At 33.6% G+C, this 20,080-nt stretch overlaps 1 protein-coding gene across 4 annotated transcripts in view; it reads left to right on the plus strand.

Moving 5' to 3' along the window:
• Nucleotides 1-20,080, plus strand: part of ADGRL3 (adhesion G protein-coupled receptor L3) — a 601,096-nt gene that overhangs the window by 175,912 nt on the left and 405,104 nt on the right. For all 4 annotated transcript variants that reach the window (XM_027836482.1, XM_027836484.1, XM_027836486.1 and 1 more), the window contains exon 3: nucleotides 17,513-17,622. In XM_027836482.1, coding sequence (XP_027692283.1) covers nucleotides 17,513-17,622 — 110 coding nt within the window. The remainder of the gene's footprint in view (nucleotides 1-17,512; nucleotides 17,623-20,080) is intronic.

The raw sequence follows: 20,080 nt of genomic DNA on the forward strand, positions 1-20,080 counted from the left end.
TTTCTTTATACAAAACCTTTTTAATTTCATGTAATTCAAATTATCCATTTTGCTTCCCTTGAACTTCTCTATTTCTTATTTGGTTACAAACTCTTCCCTTATTTTTAAATCTAATATGTACATTTTTCCATGCTCCCTTAATTTGCTTATGATTTCACCTGTTAGGTCTAATCGTGTTCATTTTGACCTTATCTTGGTATGGATAACATTTAGATGTGGGTCTATGCAAGTTTCTGTCAAATTGCTTTTCAGTTTCCTCCTTAAGTGTTGTCATATAGTGAGTTCTTGTCCCCAAAGCTTGGGTCTTAAAGTTTTTATTAAACACTAGATTACTATGATCATTTATTACTGTGCATTATATGCCTAACCTATTTCATTGATCTATCACTCTATTTCTTAGCCAGGACCAGATTGTTTCGATGATTAATGCTTTGTAATATAGTTTAAAATCTGGTGCTGGTAGGCCACCTTCCTCACATTTTTCCCCATTGATTCCTTCAATATTACTGACCTTTGTTCTTCCAAATGGATTTTGTTATTATTTTTCTAGCTCTATAAAATAATTCTTTGGTTGTTTGATTAGTATGGCACTGAAAAAGTAAATAATTTAGGTAGAATTGTCATTTTTATTGAATTGGCTCAGCCTAATGAGCAATTAATATTTCTCCAGTTGTTCAGATCTGTCTCTATTTGTGTGAAAAGTATTTTTTAATTGTGTTCATTTAGTTCTTGGGTTTGTCTCACCAGGTAGAACCCCAAGTATTTTATATTGTTTGCAGTTATTTTTTTTAAAAAGTTCCTCTTTCTATCTCTTCCGGATGTTACATAGAAATGCTGAAGATTTATGTGGGTTTATTTTCCATCCTATAGCTGTGCTAAAGATTCTGATTGTTTCAACTAGTGTTTTAGTTGATTCTCTACAGTTTTCTAAGTATACCATCATATCATCTACAAAGAATGATAGTTTCATTTCCCTGTTGCTTAGTCTTATTCTTACTTCCTTGTTGCTTCATCTTATTGTTATAGCTAGCATTTCTATTTCAATATTAAATAATAGCGGTAGTAATGGACATCCTTGCTTTACCTCTGACCTTATTGGGAAGGCTTCTGGTTTATCTCCATTACAGACAATGCTTACTCCTAATTTTAGGTAGATATTATTTACCATTTTAAGAAAAAGTTCATTAATTCCTATGCCTCCTAGTGTTTTTAAGAGGAAGGGATATTGTATTTCATCAAAAAGTTTTTTTCTACATATATTAAGATAATCATATTTTTTGTTTTTGTTATTGATACAGTCAATTATACTTATAGATTTCCTAATATTGAACCAGCCTTGCATTCTTGGTATAAATCCCACCTAGTCATAGTGTATGATACTTGTGTTATATTACTATAATCTTCTTGGTAGCATTTATTTAAATTTTTTGCAACAATATTCATTAGGGAAATTTGTTTATAATTTTCTTTCTCTGTTTTTGCTCTCTCTGTTTTAGGTATTAAAATTTTGTGTCATAGAAAGAATTTAGTAGGATTCCTTCTTTACCTTTTTTCAAATAGTTTATGTAGTATTAGAATTAATTGTTCTTTATATGTTTGGTAGATTTTTTCTTAGAGAGTTCATTAGTGGCTTGGTCATTTTTTTTCTAATATAGTATTATTTAAGTATTCTACTTCCTTTATGTTAATGTAGGCAACTTATATTTTTGTAAATATTCATGCATTTCACTTAGATTGTCAGTTTTACTGTTACCTAACTGGACAAAATAACTCCCAATAATTGCTTTTATTTTATCTTTGTTTATGGTACATTCACCCTTCTCATTTTTAATGCTAGTAATTTGATTTTTTAATTAAAATAACATATGGCTTATCTATTTTATTTTCATAAAACCAGCTCCTAATTTTATTAGATCAGTGATTTTTAACCTTTCAATTTATTTATCTCTCCTTTAATTTTCAGGATTTTCATTTTGGTGTTTAACTGAGGATTTTAAAATGTGTCATTTTCTAGGTGTTTTTTTTTTATCTGAGTGCCAAATTCTTTGATCTGTTATTTCTTTTATTTATGTGTCCATTTAGAGATCTAAATTTTCCCCTAAGTACTGCTGTGGCATTGTTGTCATTCTCTTTAATGAAATTATTGATCGTTTCTATGATTTGTTTTTTTACCCACTCATTCTTTAGGATTAAATTATTTAGTTTCCAATTAATTTTTAATCTGTGCTTCCAAGGCCATTTTATTGAATGTAATTTTAATTGCATTATGGTCTAGAAAGGGTTCTTTTAATATTTCTGCTTTCCTGCATTGGTTTGTGAGTTTTTTGTGCCCTAATTCATGATCAATATTTGTGAAGGTACCATGTACAGCTCCACAAAAGGCATAATCCTTTCTATTTACATTCACTTTTTTCAGAGGTCTACCATATCTGACATTTCTAAAATTCAGTTCTCATCTCCTTAACTTCTTTCTTATTTGTGATTAATCTAATTTTACCTAGATTTATCTAGAGATGGATAAGTTGAAGTCCCCAAGTAATGTGATTTTACTCTTTCTTCCTGTAATTTATTTTTCTTTAAGAATTTGGATGCTCTGCCATTTGGTGCATATATGTTTACTATTGTTATTATTTCATTGTCAAGGCACCTTTCAACAAAATGCAGTTTCCCTGATTCTCTCTCTTAATTAGATCTATTTTTTGCTTTTGTTTTTTCTGAGATCATGATTATCTTCCCTGCCTTTTTTACCTCAAATGGAGCAGATTTTGCTCCAATACCTTATTTTAACTCTGGGTGTGTCTTTCTGTTTAAAGTGTGTTTCTTTGTAAACAACATATTATTGGATTTTGGTTTGTAATCCATTTTGTTATCTGCTTTTACTTTTTGGGTGAGTTCATCCCATTCACATTCACAGTTATGATTCCTGTATTTACTTCCATCTTTTTTTTTAATGTTTATCCTTCTCTCTCTCTCTTTTTTCCCTATCTCCCCTCAAAGATCTATTTTGCTTCTGACCACTGCCTCCTTTAATCTGCCCTCCTTTTTATCACTCTCATTCATTTTTCTTATTCCTTTCCCCCCTCCTTCCTTATTGGGTAAGATAGATTTCTTTACCCAACTGAATGTCTCTATATCTTCTTCCCTCTTTGCACCAATTCAGATGAGAATGAGGTTCAAGTGTTGCCTGTCAACTCCCTTTTTTTCCCTCCAATATAAAAGCTCCTCTTTCCATGCCTCTTTTATGTGAAATAAATTTCCCCATTCTTCTTTCCTTCTTCCAGTATCTCCCTCTTTCTCACCCCTTCATTTTTTTAGATCATCCCAACAGAATTGATTCACACCTGTGCCCTCTATCTATGTAGGCTTCTTCCAACTGCCCTATTCATGATAAAGTTCTTAGGAGTTACAGGTATCATCTTCCCAAAAAAGGAATATGAACAGTTTATCCCTGTTAAATCCCTTATCATTTGCCTTTAATGTTTACCTTTTTATGCTTCTCTCGAGTTTTTTTGTTTGAATGTCAGATTTTCTCTTCAGCTCTGGTCTTTTCATCAGGAGTGCTTGAAAGTCTTTTATTTAATTATATTTTCCCCCTAAAGGATTATACTAAATTTTGCTGAGTAGGTTTTTCTTAGTTGTAATATTAGCTCCTTTGCCTTCTAGAATATCACATTCCAAGCAAGAATTTTGGTAACTTCTCCAGTCACACAGCTAGTAAGTATTTGAGGAAAGATTTTAATTCAGGTCTTCCTGACTCTAAGTCCAACATTCAATCCACTATGCCATCTGTCTGCCTTATGTGCACTTTAATATTGGCAAGTATTGATACAAATGTATTTGAGTAATTAGGCTCAGTAATCAAAACAAGCACATATATAGAATGTTTTCTACATTATTTTCTGCAGTTTAATCTCTAATGTACTATAAATAGGAAGTCCCAAGCAATTTTAGGTGAAATTTCAGAGTATGATATTTTAGGTTCTAACAAGCAGCAATCTCATTATGGTGTTCTCAAGGATAGTTTATTTACATTGGCTGACCCTTAAATCTAACACTGAGAAGATACTCTGTAACCTTCAATGGTGAAGTTTTTCATGTCTTTCTAATAACACATAAAGACCAATTCTTTTTTTGCCATTTAGGAGAGTTAAAAAAAATCTGACCTGAAATATCAGAAGTAGTGCAAATAGTAAAAATGAGCATTACAGAAGCATAAACGTGTGACTAGGAAATGACTCTTATTCTCACCATCCTATTATATCCAACTTCAAGAAAACACTCAGCAATAGAAGTTTTTAGAGTGTGTGTACCTATATGAATCTATATATATATATATATATTTATACAAACATGTTTATTTGCATGTATGGATATATACATGTATATGTATATGTGGTATGTTCTAGAGAAAAAGTTTTTAAAGTCAAAAAGATACATATGATGCTTCTGAGTTATGATTCTTTGGCAAGTGATAAGGGAATCTTATCAGTTTGTCAATCTATTTGCTATAGATTTATCAGTGAAACTAAGCATAACTGACATATGTGTATGTATATGTCTGTGTGTAAAGAAGGAGAGAGAGAGAGGGGAAGAGAGGGGGAAAGAAAGGGAGAGAGAGAGACAGAGAAAGAGACAGAGAGAAAGATCCATTATTTCAAAGAGGAATACTTTTTGCACCAACACATTTTACAACCTTTTCATACTTTATCACCCCATGTGACTCTTGTTCATAAATATTTACTGGTTCTACCAATCAAACCATTTCCCCCCAAATCCTTTGATTTAAACATTCCACCACATAAAATAAGTTTGCTGGGTTTTGTTTTGTTTTTAGGAATTAAAGCTTTGTGTGTATTTCAGTTTATATTATTATTTATTATTTAACTTAGGTTAAAGGCAATATTTTACTTTGTGAAAGAAGTCAAAATATAATTTAACCCATATTTTAGTCAAAAATATGCAAGAAGTATATCATCATACATATTGCAAAATTGGTATCAAAGCATAGTACTAATAAATAATTCTCTTATAAGCTAAGCATATTATGATGAAGCTTTTTGTATGGAATTATTATGATATAGGACATTGCCTATGGTACTTCCTAAATCATATGGTAGGTTCCACCATAAAACTATGTAAAATAAGAAACATAGAGTCTTCTAAATAGCCATTTCACTTATTTTTGTAGAACAGGAACCAAAGGGCAAAGTTATTTCATATTTTACATGAAAATTCAGTCTTTTTATCATACTGTGCCATTTGATATGTATATTACAGCAGCATTATACATTTTCCACTTGGTTGGTGTCCTTCATGCTCAAAGAAAACCAAATCGACATCACTATACCCAGGTCAAGGTACAGTGTGTCTGATTGGCTGATCAAACCAAAATGATTCAGAAGGCTCTACCACAAGTTGGGCACAATTATTCCATATGAACATTTGGTATGAAGTTGTTACATTTCCTAGTATGTATAGTGGGGATAGAATTCTATCCCCACTAAACACTTGGATAAAATTCCTACAATTCTCTGCAAGAATTTTAAGGTATAATACCAGGGTTGACACTTCAATGTGAGTTGCACAGCCCACATCCCTTGAAGCTTAGTGTTTGAAGGCCCCTAAATAATTTTCAGACATGCATGATTTAAGTCTGCCTCTGATCTATATCCAATTATCCATTTCCTGATTCTTTGTGTCTCTGCCTCCAGTCATCTTAACATGCCTCTGTAAACTCAAGGTTTGGGGCTAGCAATTAATACCAAGTCACAGAATTCAATGCTTTAAATCAGATTGCTTATCTCGGATCTGCCAAGGAAGAGTTGGTGGTTTGTGTGAGTACTAAGTGAGGGCTGCATTTCTTTGGGGGAAAAAAAATAATAATGGCTACCATTTGTATAGGGCTTTAATGTTCACAAAACCACGAACAAATATTGTCTCATTTTATCCTCAAAACAACTCTGTAATGTTATAATAATGCTATTATTATCTTCATTTCACATAGGAGTAAACTGGGGCAAACGGAAGTTAAATAACTTTCCCAGGGTCACAATTCTAATAAGTGTCTGAGGTTGGATTTGAACTTAAGTTTTCCTGACTCCAGGTCCAGTGCTCTATCCTTGGAGCCACCTAGCTCAGCAAGTGTCTTTTGTCTTCAGAAATTGAATTTTTCAGCCTAAGTATACCCATTGGAGCTATCTAGGGTTGCTATTTCAGTCAATATTTTCTTAGGATGCCCATATTTCTCCCTAGGATACCAGTGAAATAATCAATCATACTAGGAGTTTCAGAGATGACCTAGACATTGAGGACAACATTTATATCTTAGGTTGTGAGAGGAAAGAGCTCTTGACTTTACAGTCAGAAAACTAGAAATCTCAACTCTGTCACTTATGACTTTTCTGACCTTGCCCAAGTATTTGGTCCCACCGATCTCTTTCCTTATTTATAAAGTAAAGAGGTTGGATAGCATATTCTCTGAGGTCCCTTCTAGCCCAGATTTATGATACTTTTACACCTCCTAGATCTATTGTTCTTTATGATGATCCAGTCTGATCCTATATTCTTAGAGGTAATCAGAAGCAAATGAAACTTTCTGGGGGGAAAAGGAGTTAATTTACATAAAGTGAATGGAGTCTTACCTCCGGGGTGTATGCTGGAGCTAGCTAGAACTTACCAAATACTACATTTTCAGCGTGAGTATTCATACCTTGGAAAATGGAAAAGATTACAAATCAAAGTTTGATTATTTTTAAATTCATCTAGACTTAAGGAAGAGATGGAGCAAATGTTAATAAAACAGATTAAGCTTAAGAGCATATCATATGTACATTTTTAAAAGATCCAATTCTTAACTAGTTAGCAGCCCTCTCTTCCTTTCTCCCCATACTCTATTTTGACTTCTCTTCAAAACCAGAATAAAAAAAATCCTCCATGAACATCTTTAATATATCAATTCCTATATTTTTAATCTGTATCAGATTGATTTATCTGTAAGGAAACTGTTAACCCAAACTTGATGTCCTTGTGAAACCAGGAAGCTGAAAGCAGATGAAAATGAGATTCTTGAATCATAAGATAATTCTAATAATAGAATGTTAGAACTAGAAGAAAAATTGACATCTTTTCCTTCTCCCAAGAATTACAGTCAAGGAAACAGAGGCATAAAGCAGTTGAATGAGATGTACAAAGATTAAGCAAGTTGGAGACTTGAACTGAGGCCTCCTGAATCCTTTTCCAATATTTTATTACCTGAAACATGACTCAGATAATATCTCCTATAATTATTAGATGTATAACTTGTCTCTTAACCTAGTTTTTGTCCCTAGCAATTGGTTAAATTTCTATCTGAATTATTTCTTGTATTTTCATGCCCTTTTTCTTAATTTTTTTCTGTTAAACTTCATACCTGAACATGTTTGTAAACATATAATCATTAAAGCCAACTATTGTTTAAAATGTTTTTTTAATTCTAAATAGCCAACATTAAAATATATTTAGAAAATATTTTTCTTTATCCAGCCTTTATTAGTTGATGTGGAGGGGTGTGTGTGTGTGTGTGTTTTAATATCTTTTAGAACTGGCATATGTGATACTGTAGGTTTTCAAAAAGTAATGGTTTTAGGAGAAGGTTAACTGGTCATAGACTTGAAGTAGATTGTTTCCAAGTGATATGAACTTTGTTCAATTTCAGATTTTCCACATATAACTTTTTAGCATATATTTATGATGTAGTACAGTGAAAAACACTAATTTGGGAGTCAGCAGGCCTGGATTTTAAATTCAGCTCTGCCACAAACTAGCAATATGAACATTAACAAGTCACTTCACTGTGAGTTTCAATTTTTTAAGAATAAAGTGAGATTTTTGGAAAATTATGTCTATGCCAGCTCAAAAAAATGCTAATAATTATGTGCTATTGGGTTATCTTCTTTAATCAGTATAGATTTGTAAATAACCAAATTACTCTCTCACTTCTTACTTTTGCTGTAGTTTAAATAAACGTTTGATCAATTATTAAAATGCCATTTGACAGAAATTATGAAGAAAAAGAATGGTAGACCCTTTAAGCTGTATCCTTGCTCCCTTAATGAGGCAGTTTACTCATCAGAATGACTCATTACTAACCACTGGGTTGAAATAATATGCAACCACATTTAACTCTAGGCATCATATTCACAAATAACTGTCTAAGTACAGAATCCAAATTCTGAATGATGGTTATTAAAATTTTAATATTAAAGAAAAGTCTAAATATTCATTGCTTGAATTCAGACAGTTTTTCAAAATAATTGTTATAAATCAAAAAAAATTTACTTCAGAGTTTGATTATTACATTGTAATTGTGTGGCCTCAGTTTCACTACTGGTAAAAAGGGGAGCCTAATCTAAGTGATTTGTAAAGTACTTTCTAGCTTTAAATCCAATCAGCTTAAGAAAAATACTGATATCCTTTAATATGTCAGTGTAATTAAATGTAGCTTTTTTTCCCCTACTGTGTTCCTGTAGAAAAGTTACCAAAGTTCTTGGCATTTTGTGCATCAATTCTTCTTTAAAACCATCAATTATGTGCACCCTCCAATCTTTTGACTTTTACTACCCAGCCAGAGGATGTAGGACTTCATATAAAATAATTTTTCACAAATATCATATCAAATAAAGTGATAAAAGATTACTCCCTGCAAACATTGGGTACATTGCATAATGGGTTACCACACCCTATTAGTACAGAACAGGACACACAAGGAAGATGTAACCATGAATGATGCAAGGAGGGGTAAATTTCATAACCTATGTGGCTGGGGCACTTAAAGGCAAAAATTAAAAGATATTTGTGGCCATGCCACAGGATAAATACATGCTTGGAGAGAGACTGACACCTCCAGCATTGTAGAAATGCTGATGTTCACCAAAGTTTTCATCACTGTTGTCATCACATTCCTCTCTCTTGTTCTCTTCTGGGTGCCATACTATCTCTGCCTGGTGTTTTTTGTGAATTGCGTCTCTGCTTTCTATAACATTATCCCTGCTGCATATCACTGAGCAGCTTTCTGCTTCCATCTATTCAGGTTCAGTGATTAGAAAGCCTTTCCCTGACTTTCCCTGACAAGACTTTCTTGATTGGCATGCAAGTGAACCTGGGACAAGACCAAAAACTAGGTGAAATATGCAGGGCCCGCATTTCTGATTTTAGTATGTATGTGTGAAAATCCATGATTTTTGTTTGTTACATTTTATGTTATCTCAAACCTCACTGGTTTTTATACTTGCTCATGCATCTGCAATGTGTATATAGGTATCATATAACATTTTTTAAGACTAAAATTTCTGGACATAACACCCAGGATCATAGATTTAGAGCTGAAAGAAACCTTAGAGGTCATTGAGTCCAACTTCTTTATTTTACAAATAAGGAAACTGAGGCCCACGGAGGCAATAGCCTAAAGTTATACAGTTAATAAATGTCTGGGTTGAAATTTGACCTTGAATTATCTTGACTCAAAGTCCAGTGCTGTATTCACTATGTCACATTGTATTAAGCCATAGTTTTGCGTCATGGTCTTAAATGAGTAATAATCCAACTGTTGCCAAACATTGCTAGTTTTTCAATGTTAAAATATTTGTAATTATACCTGATAAGTTGAGTTTTAAGAGCAAAAATATTTTAAATGAATTGTTATTAAAAATAAAAAGATTGAAAAATCAGTAGAAAAAATTATAAACTGAATAAAAATATTGAAAATAATGTAGCTTTTCTCTATCACTTATTGGGAGATTATTTTAATACTGGTCTTATAAACCAGTGGTTACTTTCTTCAATGAATGCAGATTATAATCGATCTGTTCCTCATTCTGTATAACTCATGCTCATATCCTCCTGTAAATCCAATTTTTCCTCTAGATCACTTGACATTAAATAGATTCTGACGGAGAATGGGACCTGTCCTTTAGTATTTCCTCATTCTCTCTACATGATTGATCGCAATTCTTTCTAATGATATACATGATGTCTCTTATACTATCTAAGTCTTCCCTGATAACATGTTGCAGCCTATTACTACCCAAAATGATCCTCTCATTTACCCTTTGAGTGGCCACACTTGGGGTAGTCCAAGTTTCATAGTCTTATAACATAGGATTTCTCATCCTTTCTAATGTCATGGACCCCTTGGGTGGTCTGATGAAGCCAATGCATCTCTTTTCAGAATATTTTTAAATGCATAAAATAAGGTATATAAGATGAAGAAGGAAACAAGTTGAAAATAAGATTTTTTTAAGGCAACTGGGGTTAAATGACTTGCCTAGGGTCACACAGCTAGTCAGTGTCTGAGGCCAAATTTGAACTCAGGTCCTCCTGACTCCAGGGCTAGTGCTTTATCCACTGTGCCACCTAGCTGCCCCATTATAGCATATTTTAAAGCAGCTTTATGACCCCAGGTTAAGAACCCCTGATATAGCATCATTCTATGGTGAATTAGTCGTGTTCTATTATACCTTTACTGAATATAGTTATTACTTTTTTTCCAAATAATTTTCCTTTTTTATTTTATTTTAATGTATGGAATAAAACAAGCATTTGCATAATATAGAACAATAAAAAGATGACTGTACATAAAGCTATTACCTTTTAGAAGATATGGATTGGCCTATGGTTAACACAAATCTATCTGCCAGCTATGGATTTGTTTTCCACTGATGGTTCAAAGACCTTGATCCTGAAATAAATTTTGGAATGAACCAAATTTGTGCATTAGTTTGGGAGATGTGATTTATATTCTTAAAAGTAACACATGAAGACAGTGTTGTACAGCATGGTGTTTCTCTTATGTATGGCATGCTTAAATGAGTCTTTAAGGCTCTAAATCAAGCCTTTATAGTTTTTCTGATTGAATATACCTCTTATTATAATGTGTGTTTTGTTTTTTGTTCCTCTAGCTGTTGGAGTTAGAAAGTTTAACCTTAGCTCAGGAATTTATTTTCCCAAAGAGATGTGGAATAAAGACTGTACTGTTTTTCATTTTACTTAGAAGAGCTCTTTATAACTCAAGATCACTGTTTTTGAAATGGGGACTCTTTTTAATAGGGCAGTATTGTTACTTTTTAAAAGGCAACCTGAGAACAATGACAAATTATCATTAGAACTGAAACTTTCGAGAATGGTCCAGGACTCCATTTGGATGGTTGCCCACTCAAATTGTTCTAAATACCTATGATATCACTGCTAAGCCACCTATTCAGCAATAGCATGAATATAGAGGATAACTAAACTGGTTTAAACATTTTACCTCCATTTCTTTTTTTCTTCTTCTTCTTGTGCACCATAAATAGATATTTGTCTATGATAATTATCTGACATGCATCTTCACAGGAGATCTTTAGAACACACAGACCCTTTGGGCTAACTGTTAGCCTGGTAAATTGCCCACTGGGTGTGAGGTATTGCCTCTTATTAATCTTTCAGTGAAATTATAGAATTTTTTCTGCTTAAGGCAATCACTAATGAATCAATTTTAATTTATAGGCTAAAATAAAATCCTCATTAAGCCTGACAAACTGTAGCCTCAGGTAAACACAAAGCATTTCCACTCTAGAGCTAAATGAGTTCTGATCTAGATGCTCCCTATTATGTTAGCATGAGAGTCAGGATTCAGAGGTCTCATGTCACATCAGAGAAGGTAGCATCTCAGGAGAAAACAAAAAATAAAACAAAACAAAAAGTAACTCCAAAATCAAGCACTAAGATGTATTTCTTATGTGGAGAAAATCAAACAAAAACTAACTATATTATCAAGTCTTATAAATAAATAGTTAAGACATTATGTTTTGGGCTGTTGTTGTTTTCAAATGAATCTACAGGCAAAAAGACTGAATTTAGAAGGTTATTGAAGATGTTTGTGTGAAGCACCCTTTAACACTTTTGGCAGCTATGGTGTGATTAAATGTCTTGTTCATGGAAAAAATAAATCACTTTCCATATTTTGTAGGAAGGAATTCATATGATCACAGATCTGGAACTGGAAGGGACCTTAGAGTGCTTCAAATCTAACACTTTCTTTTACAGATGAGGAAAAGGAGACCCACACAAGTGAAGTTACTTGCTTAAGGTCATTTGTAGATGTCTTAACCAAAAATAGATAGATAGACAGATAGATAGATAGATAGATAGATAGATAGATAACTAATAGGCATTTCAATACAAATTTTGTTGCCCTTTTTTATTTTGAGGCCTTTAACCAGCCCCCGACTGATATTTAAACCTTCTCATTGAATACCACACAAGGACTTGTCAAAACCTTCAAGTCTTCAAACCTACCTATGGGCTTGCACACAATGTCAACAATGTCACAATGTCAGCAGATGAATCACATTTCCTGAGAAGTAAAACCAGATCATCTAATATGAATCACATTTGTTTCCTTTTTCCACACAGTATCTCTTTGTATCTTTGTCCTCCATTTCTTTCCCCTCTGCCTCTGATGAAACACACACACACACACATGCACGCACGCACGCACGCACGCATGCATGCACAAACACACTTCTTTCACAAGCCTCTTGCTTTTTTGTTTACTCTCCATTGCTTATTGTGGTCCTGATCTATCAAGTGTTGCTTCATTGTGTTTCTTTTTCTTCCATCCAACTCAATCCTCTCCCTTTTCTTCTGCTATTCCTCTTTCTCTTTTCATCTCTCAAGTTCTCCCCACTTCTCATCTTCAAATTTTGAATCTCTCCTTTTTCTGAGCTAGAGGCTACTAGTGGCACATTGGATAGAATTCTGGGTCTGGAGTTAGGAAGTTTTGAATTCAAATCCAGCCTAGACATTCAATAGTTATGTAATTCTGGACAAGTCACTTCACCTCTGTTTGCCTCCGTTTCCTCAACTGTAAAATGGAGATAATAAGAGCACTTGCTGAGAGGAAGAAATGAGATATTTGTCTAAAAAAAAGACATACTTAGCACAGTTCTTGGCACATAGTAGACATTGTGTAAATGCCTATTCCATTCTCTCTCTCCCTCTCTTTCTCCTTTGCCCTCTAAATATATTCCAATCTACTCTAGTTTTTAATGAGGATGGGGGGAGACCTTTCCTTGGCCCAAGTATCTTGCCAAAGAGTATGTTATCTCTCTCCATTAATTCACTGACAAATATCTTAAAGGAGTAGGCTATGCTTAATATGCCTTTTGCTTCCTTTCCTCTCTGTCCACTCACTCTCCAACTCACCACCTGGCCTATGACTCCACCATTTCTTAAAATGCCATCTCAAAGTCCACAAAAGACATTCTAATCATTACCAAATTCAATGATCTTTTCTCAATTATCATTCTTTTCAGTCTCTCTGAATTATTTATCACTTCCTCCAGTCCCCCACACCCATTTGGAAAGTTTTCTCCTTTGACTTCGGTGACACTCATCATCATCATCATCATCATGGCTAGTATTTACATGGTGCTTTAAAGTTTGCAAAGCATTTTATATATTTCATCTTCTTTTTCTCCTTCTCTTGGTTCTCCACCTAATCATCTGCCTCTTCTTAAATATCTTTTGTTACATCTTCCTCCTTCTCTCTTTATACATCCCCTTGGTGAACCTCTCAAGGCCTCAAATATCACCACTTTGCAGCTGACTTTCACATCTCTTTTTTCCAGATGAACTCAAGTCTTGTATTTCAAAGTTGTCTCATTCCTCCTAAATCTATTCTTAATCCCTGGACTTCTAGTCACTTTTCCTCCCTACTTTTCTAGTCTATCACCTTTGCTTTGATCTCGCTTTTTTTTCCTTTCATGGTGTTAATTAACCCTTGCTGTGGAACAGGACAATAGCAGAAGTGGGGAAACTAACTTTCACGATCTCGTTACACTGGCCAGGGTTGTTGTGAGCCAGTATATTATGGGGCAGAGCTGGGGTAGCTTGAATTAACTTTGCCCACAGGTGGATTGAACTGGTACTCAGCTTCAAACCCTTTGGACAAAGAAGAAATAAAGCCAGCCCTAGGACTCTAGAGGAGAGCTCTTGAGCCCCATGAATACTTCTTTGCAGTCAGCTACTTGTCTGATTTTTATCTTTTTTCTGAACTACTTTTACCACCTTGTGAAATGCTTTTATTTGGGGATTACTGATATATCTTTATTATAGAAATTGCCTATCTTAAGCCTTAGATTTTGAGTGTCAGATCACACTAGATATGGAGTCATGACTGACACAGCCCTATAGTTAACCAGTTGTACACTGTCCTCACCTCTATCTTTGATTCCTTTGCTGCTTTGTCCTATCACTTTTCATCCCTTTCCTAATTCCACCCTGGCTTACCACTGTCATCTGTACTTTCTGCTCTACTTTTGAACTCTGAACTATGGAAAGCAAAACTCTGAACTCTGCTATGGAAAGCAAAACAACTGTGCCAAGAGGGTCCACTACAAATTATATCTGAAACTATAATTATATATAAAAATTGTATGTATACATATATATATAAACTGGAATTTTCTAAATTTATATAATTTTTATATATAGTTTATTTTTTAATTTTTATTATATATTATTATATATAGTTTATAAGTTTTTATAATATTTTATATATTTATAAATATAAATTTGTATTTAGGTATAATATTTATAAAATCCATATAATTATGTACTATATCATGTTATTTAATATATAATTTATGTAATATTATATAAGCTGGGCCCTGTATTTTATTCATTTCACTTTTCTTCTCAAACTCTTTGTGACTACTTTTCCTCCCTCTCAGTAAAGCGCTTTGTCTTTTACTTTACAGAGACCATTGAGAGTATCAATCCTTATGCCCTCTTCTACACTATACCCCTCTCTGTATCATTAATTTCTCCTCATTTCTCTTTGTTCTAGTCTCTGAGGAAGAGAAGGCCAAACCTCCTACTTTTATTCTTGATCCCTTCCTTTTCTTCATATTCCACCTCACCATGCAATGCCTCTTTCTCTATGTCTACCATGATAGGCTATTATATGTTAGAAGCAACTAGTTGGTGCAACAGATAGGGTGCTGATCTTGAAGTCAAGAATACCTGAGTTCAAATTCAGCCACAGGAATTTATTAAATCTTTGAACCTGAGCAAGTCATTTAACCCTTCTCAGTCTGTTTCCTCATCTGTCTCTTTGAATCTCTTCTTTTAAAATATAATTCAAGGTCCATTTCCTCTGTTATGACTTACCTGATCTCAGCCTTACCCATTCCCAGTTAGATCCCTCTTCTTCTTGAAATGCCTCTGTGTGTCTGTATATGTGTGTGTGGTATGTGTATTTGTATTTATCTGTGTACATGCTTTCTCCCTCCCCTACAGTAGAATATAAACTCCTTGTGGGCAAACATTATTTCACTTTTATCTCTATATCCTCAGGACCTTGGATAGTGCCTTGCATGTAGTAGATACTTAATAAAATCTTAATTAAATTGATTGCTATGATAATAACCACTATTCCATTGGATATAGCTATACTACAAAGAATCTTGGATTTAGAATCACACAACTTACATTCTACCCAAGTTTAAATCCCAACTCTGCCACATCATACCTCTGTGACGTTAAGGCCACTTCTGGGATCTGTATTCCTTGATGTCTGTCAAATGAAGGGTTTGGATTATATATTGTTATGTTATATGTTGTCTAAGATCCCTTTTCATTTTAAATTCTTATATTCTACATATATAATAGCTAGTATGTACATAGCACTTTAAGGTGTACAAAGTGCTTTTCTCACAACAACCCTTATTCAAGATAGTTTACATAATTTCACCTCCTTTTCACAGATAAAGAATGTGATCAGCTCAGAAAGTTTAGGTGATTTCCTTGGGGTCACACTGCTAGGAAGTGTGAGAGCTGGGACTCAAATCTAGAGTTAGTTTGTTCCACTAGAATATGTCAACACAAGACTGTACCAAAAGTGCCACAAATTAACACTTCCAAACCAAACCTACCCTCTCTCCCCTACCCTTGTCATCACTTCCTCATAATTTTTTTTCAATGGCATTACCTTTCTTTCCACCAGTAACAGAGACTTGTTGCTTTGGAATCCACTTTGATTCCTCCCTGTACTTTATCACCATCCCCAACCCCCACCCAATGCCCAGGGACTTGCTAAGTCCTGAAGTAATTCTACTTCAATATCTTTCAAATCTGCCCTCTCTGATTTCCATTTCCACCATTTTAGTTTTAGGCCTCATTTTCTTTTTGTTAGACAATTACAATAACAGCTTTAATCTTTATAAGGCACAGACCTAGTCATGTCACTTGACAACTCAAAAAAATCTTCAAGTGATTCACATTGCCTATGGATTGAAACCCAAACTCCATAGATTGGCATTTGAGGCTTTCTACAACATATATGCAACCTGTCTTCCTACCTGCTTTTTCTATTGCTTCCTTAAAGATATGCTATACTCTAATTAAATCAGGTTATTTGCCATTCCCCAACCATGATCCATGTTTCATTGTAGCCTTACCTTTGTTGCTACTGCTGCTGCTATTTCTATTTGGAATATTCTCTCCTCATATCTACGTCTTAAAATTCTACCCATATTCAAGGTGAAACTCAAATGCTACCTCTTCCATTGTCAACCTCTCCCAAGTCACATGTGACTCCATGTCCTCTGGACCCCTACAACAATGTATTTACAACCATCACTACAATTCTGCCTTGACTCAAATGATTTTGTGTATTTGTAGTAGTCTCCTTACTAGCTTCTGAGTTCCTGGCCTGCAGGGACTATGTTTTACTCATCTTTATTTCTCCTGTAGCTTATGGCATACTACTTTATACAGAGGAAGTAGTTTAACAAATATTTATTAAAGGAAAATGTACCATATCTTTATTTTAATCTTTTATTTGAATGTCATTGTTAGGGGAACATAAGGGATAGGAAAATCAAATTCCTAAAAATGATTTTGCCTACTGGTGTTAATAACACTATCAGAATAACTTCAGTTAAAATTATTATGTGTTTTATAAAAGCTGAAATAGATTTTCATTTTGTTCTGCCTCAGGTTTCCAGTTTTAGCTAAGACTTCTATACAGCCTACCACTTGCCCTTCTAAAAAAGAGTTTGGTGAAATTAAATTAATTTATTTCAAGTCAGTATAATGAAACTATAGCAGTATGTTCTAAATGTTCTCTGATAACAGCAATATGGCCCATTCTGAACCAATAGGCCTTTTTAGCTGTATGCTTACATTGGCAATAGACTATAGGTGAGTTAGGATTGCTTTAAGCATGTATTTCTTACCTTTTAATTCAAAGCCACCCTATGTTCTGCTGGAAATAAAACAAGTTAGCATGGACAAATGCAGTGAATTGATTTTGTCTTTTCTTTTTTTGGTGTGTAACAAAAAGTATCCCCAATATTAAGGCAGTATCAAATTAACCAAAACCCACTTAGTCTGTATAAGAGATTGAAAGTGAAATTATTAATAATGTTAACATGCATATGTCACACTGCATAGTCTGATTATCCTTTTTTTTTTAATCTCTTGACTTCAGATGCAATAACCGAACACAGTGTGCTGTGGTAGCAGGCCCTGATGTGTTTCCAGACCCATGTCCAGGAACCTACAAATATCTTGAAGTGCAGTATGAATGTGTCCCTTACAGTATGTATATTTCTGTACTTTCTTCCCAAAACCAAACATGATCAAATCTTTTTGTTATTGTTTTGTAGTATCTGGATAGATGTGACACTTTGTTTAAGATGGTGGTTAGATAATCAATGGAAAAAAAAGTAGGAAAATATATTCACATAAAGTATGAAGTAATCAAACTAATCCTTGAAAAATGCCTTTGGTAAGTTTCTACTTAGAGATCATATTATTTTCCCTCAACTTAAGAAACAGAGTATATAGCCTTCATGTAGCCTAAGAATTTAATTCTGAACATACGATTCCTTTTTTATTACATCCAGGAATATGATAAACAGTAAATACTCATTTTAAGATGTTTTTCATTTACAATAATTTTTGTATGAAATAGAAAATATTTAGAGAGACAAGTCGAGAAGGGGTTATACCAGGTACTACCTACTCTCACCCATGCAAACAAATAGAAAATGAATGATGAGAGATAAACTCAGGATTTAGTGGTATAGAAATTGCTAAAATGGTAATTTTACCTTGATTAAAAAAATTACATATAAGTCTCTTTACATGTCAGATTTTGGAAGACAAGAAATATATTCATTTAGATAGAGCATTTCAGGGGGAAAAAAAGACTGAATAAGTAAAGCGATCTTCACAATTTTCATATCATAGAAGTAGGATTTGCCTTGCCTCAGTCCTATTGTCAGTTGTGGTATACATCAAGCACTTTTTTCCCCCTCAGGCATATTAGAGAACTAAAACTCCAACATATAACACACTCTAGCTTTTCTATCCTGAAAGACCCAAGTTTTTAAATAAAAAAATTGTTCTTGATCTGAAATATTTATAGGATATAGGATTTCTTAATGAGAATCAAGTCATGGAATCCTATGTGAACATATTCAATATTCAGGTCAGCACAGAGCCATGAAACACCTGGGCTCACCCCCACCTCCAGGTTCGTTTTTAGCCAGAAGAACATGAATATATCGGGGAAGTAACAAGCTTAGCATCCCAATGGACTGATAGGAGCATACCTCCTTCCTTGTTCATGCTGATCTCAAAACCAGAGCATCAATGGTGAGAAGGAGATATGCTTATGTTTTTAGCCAGTGGGGGATTGTAAGGTCATTTGTCCATCAAGAACCATATTGAAATTGGGGAAAGTAAATGTTCATAAGTAAAGCAATATTAGAGATTTCTTCTTTGAAGTACTTAATCCATTGTCTTTGAGCAACATTTTCTAGAAAAGATTTAGAAACTAGCTAGAGTATTTATAGGAATTCAATAGATATGTACTTCATATAAATGATACTTGCATGTTTTAGGTTTAATATCTCTATAAATATATATATATATATATAACTTTTGATGGTCATACTTCAGTAGTGCTTTTTAAGCAATGAAAAATTGTAGTAAGTTTCACAACCTTTGACAGAATAGCTGGAGTCCTTAATGAGTTATTTTTTTAAATAATTGGTAGATGAGCTGTTGCAAAAACCAAGTTAACACTGAGTCCATAGTAATGACAATATCATAACTGAACTAGAAAGGTTTTTTTTAATATTCATGGTAATATATTATTTTAATTTTTTATAAATAGTACTGTTAAGATATAAAAGTCAGAATAACTTTTCCCCTACACTGTTAAAAAAAAATAGAGAATTTCACAGTTGTCTCTTCAGTTCCTCTGAATCTCTTCAGACTATTTTGTGATGATAGCTTATTTCAGAGTGTTCTGCCAAGCCTCCTTCTGAAATAACTTCTTCTTAAATCACTTTAATAAAGTGAAGCCTTGCTTGTACAGCTCTGTATAAACCTGTCTTTCCCCTAGACATTCTTCTAGGTAAAAGGATTATGGCTTACCACAGATTTCCTTTCTCTGTTGCAAATTTTCAGAAATGGGCAATGCAATCTCTGGGTATCCTTTAGTAATAGCTTTCCTTTAATCCTAAAAAAATATATGTACTTGTTGTCCTGCAAGGACACCCATGTTATACTGAAACATTAATCTGATTATTTCATTAGACAATAATCTCAAACTGCTATTTCTAATGAAATAATCAGATTTGTCAGTTTAGCTTCCAAGGTTTTAAATGATTAGTTCTATACAATGTGATCCCATTTCAAATTATATTCAAAAAATTTGAATAAAAGACATCCTATCCTATTGGGCATTTATTGAGTAATTTTGTCAAGATTTTGTAGTGATAAACTAGCCTAGAAGAAGGTGAAGCCATAAAATAACTCATAAGAAATTCTTGGAAAGCAAAAAACATGGATTCTTGTCCTGGTTGTGCCATTTGTTAGCTGTCCAGTGCAGTTCTATCCCCTTGTCTATAAAGTGATTCAGTGGGTCTACTCTAAATTCCTTTCTATCACTGACATTTTATTATTCTATGGAAAATTCTTTTCCTAAGACAAATTACTGTGTATGTTTCTAATTTTTAAATTTTTTTGTTCAGATGACTGTGAT

This window comes from Vombatus ursinus, unplaced genomic scaffold (genome assembly GCF_900497805.2).
Source record: "Vombatus ursinus unplaced genomic scaffold, bare-nosed wombat genome assembly UNPS02014818.1, whole genome shotgun sequence".
Classification (NCBI taxonomy): Eukaryota; Metazoa; Chordata; class Mammalia; order Diprotodontia; family Vombatidae; genus Vombatus; species Vombatus ursinus.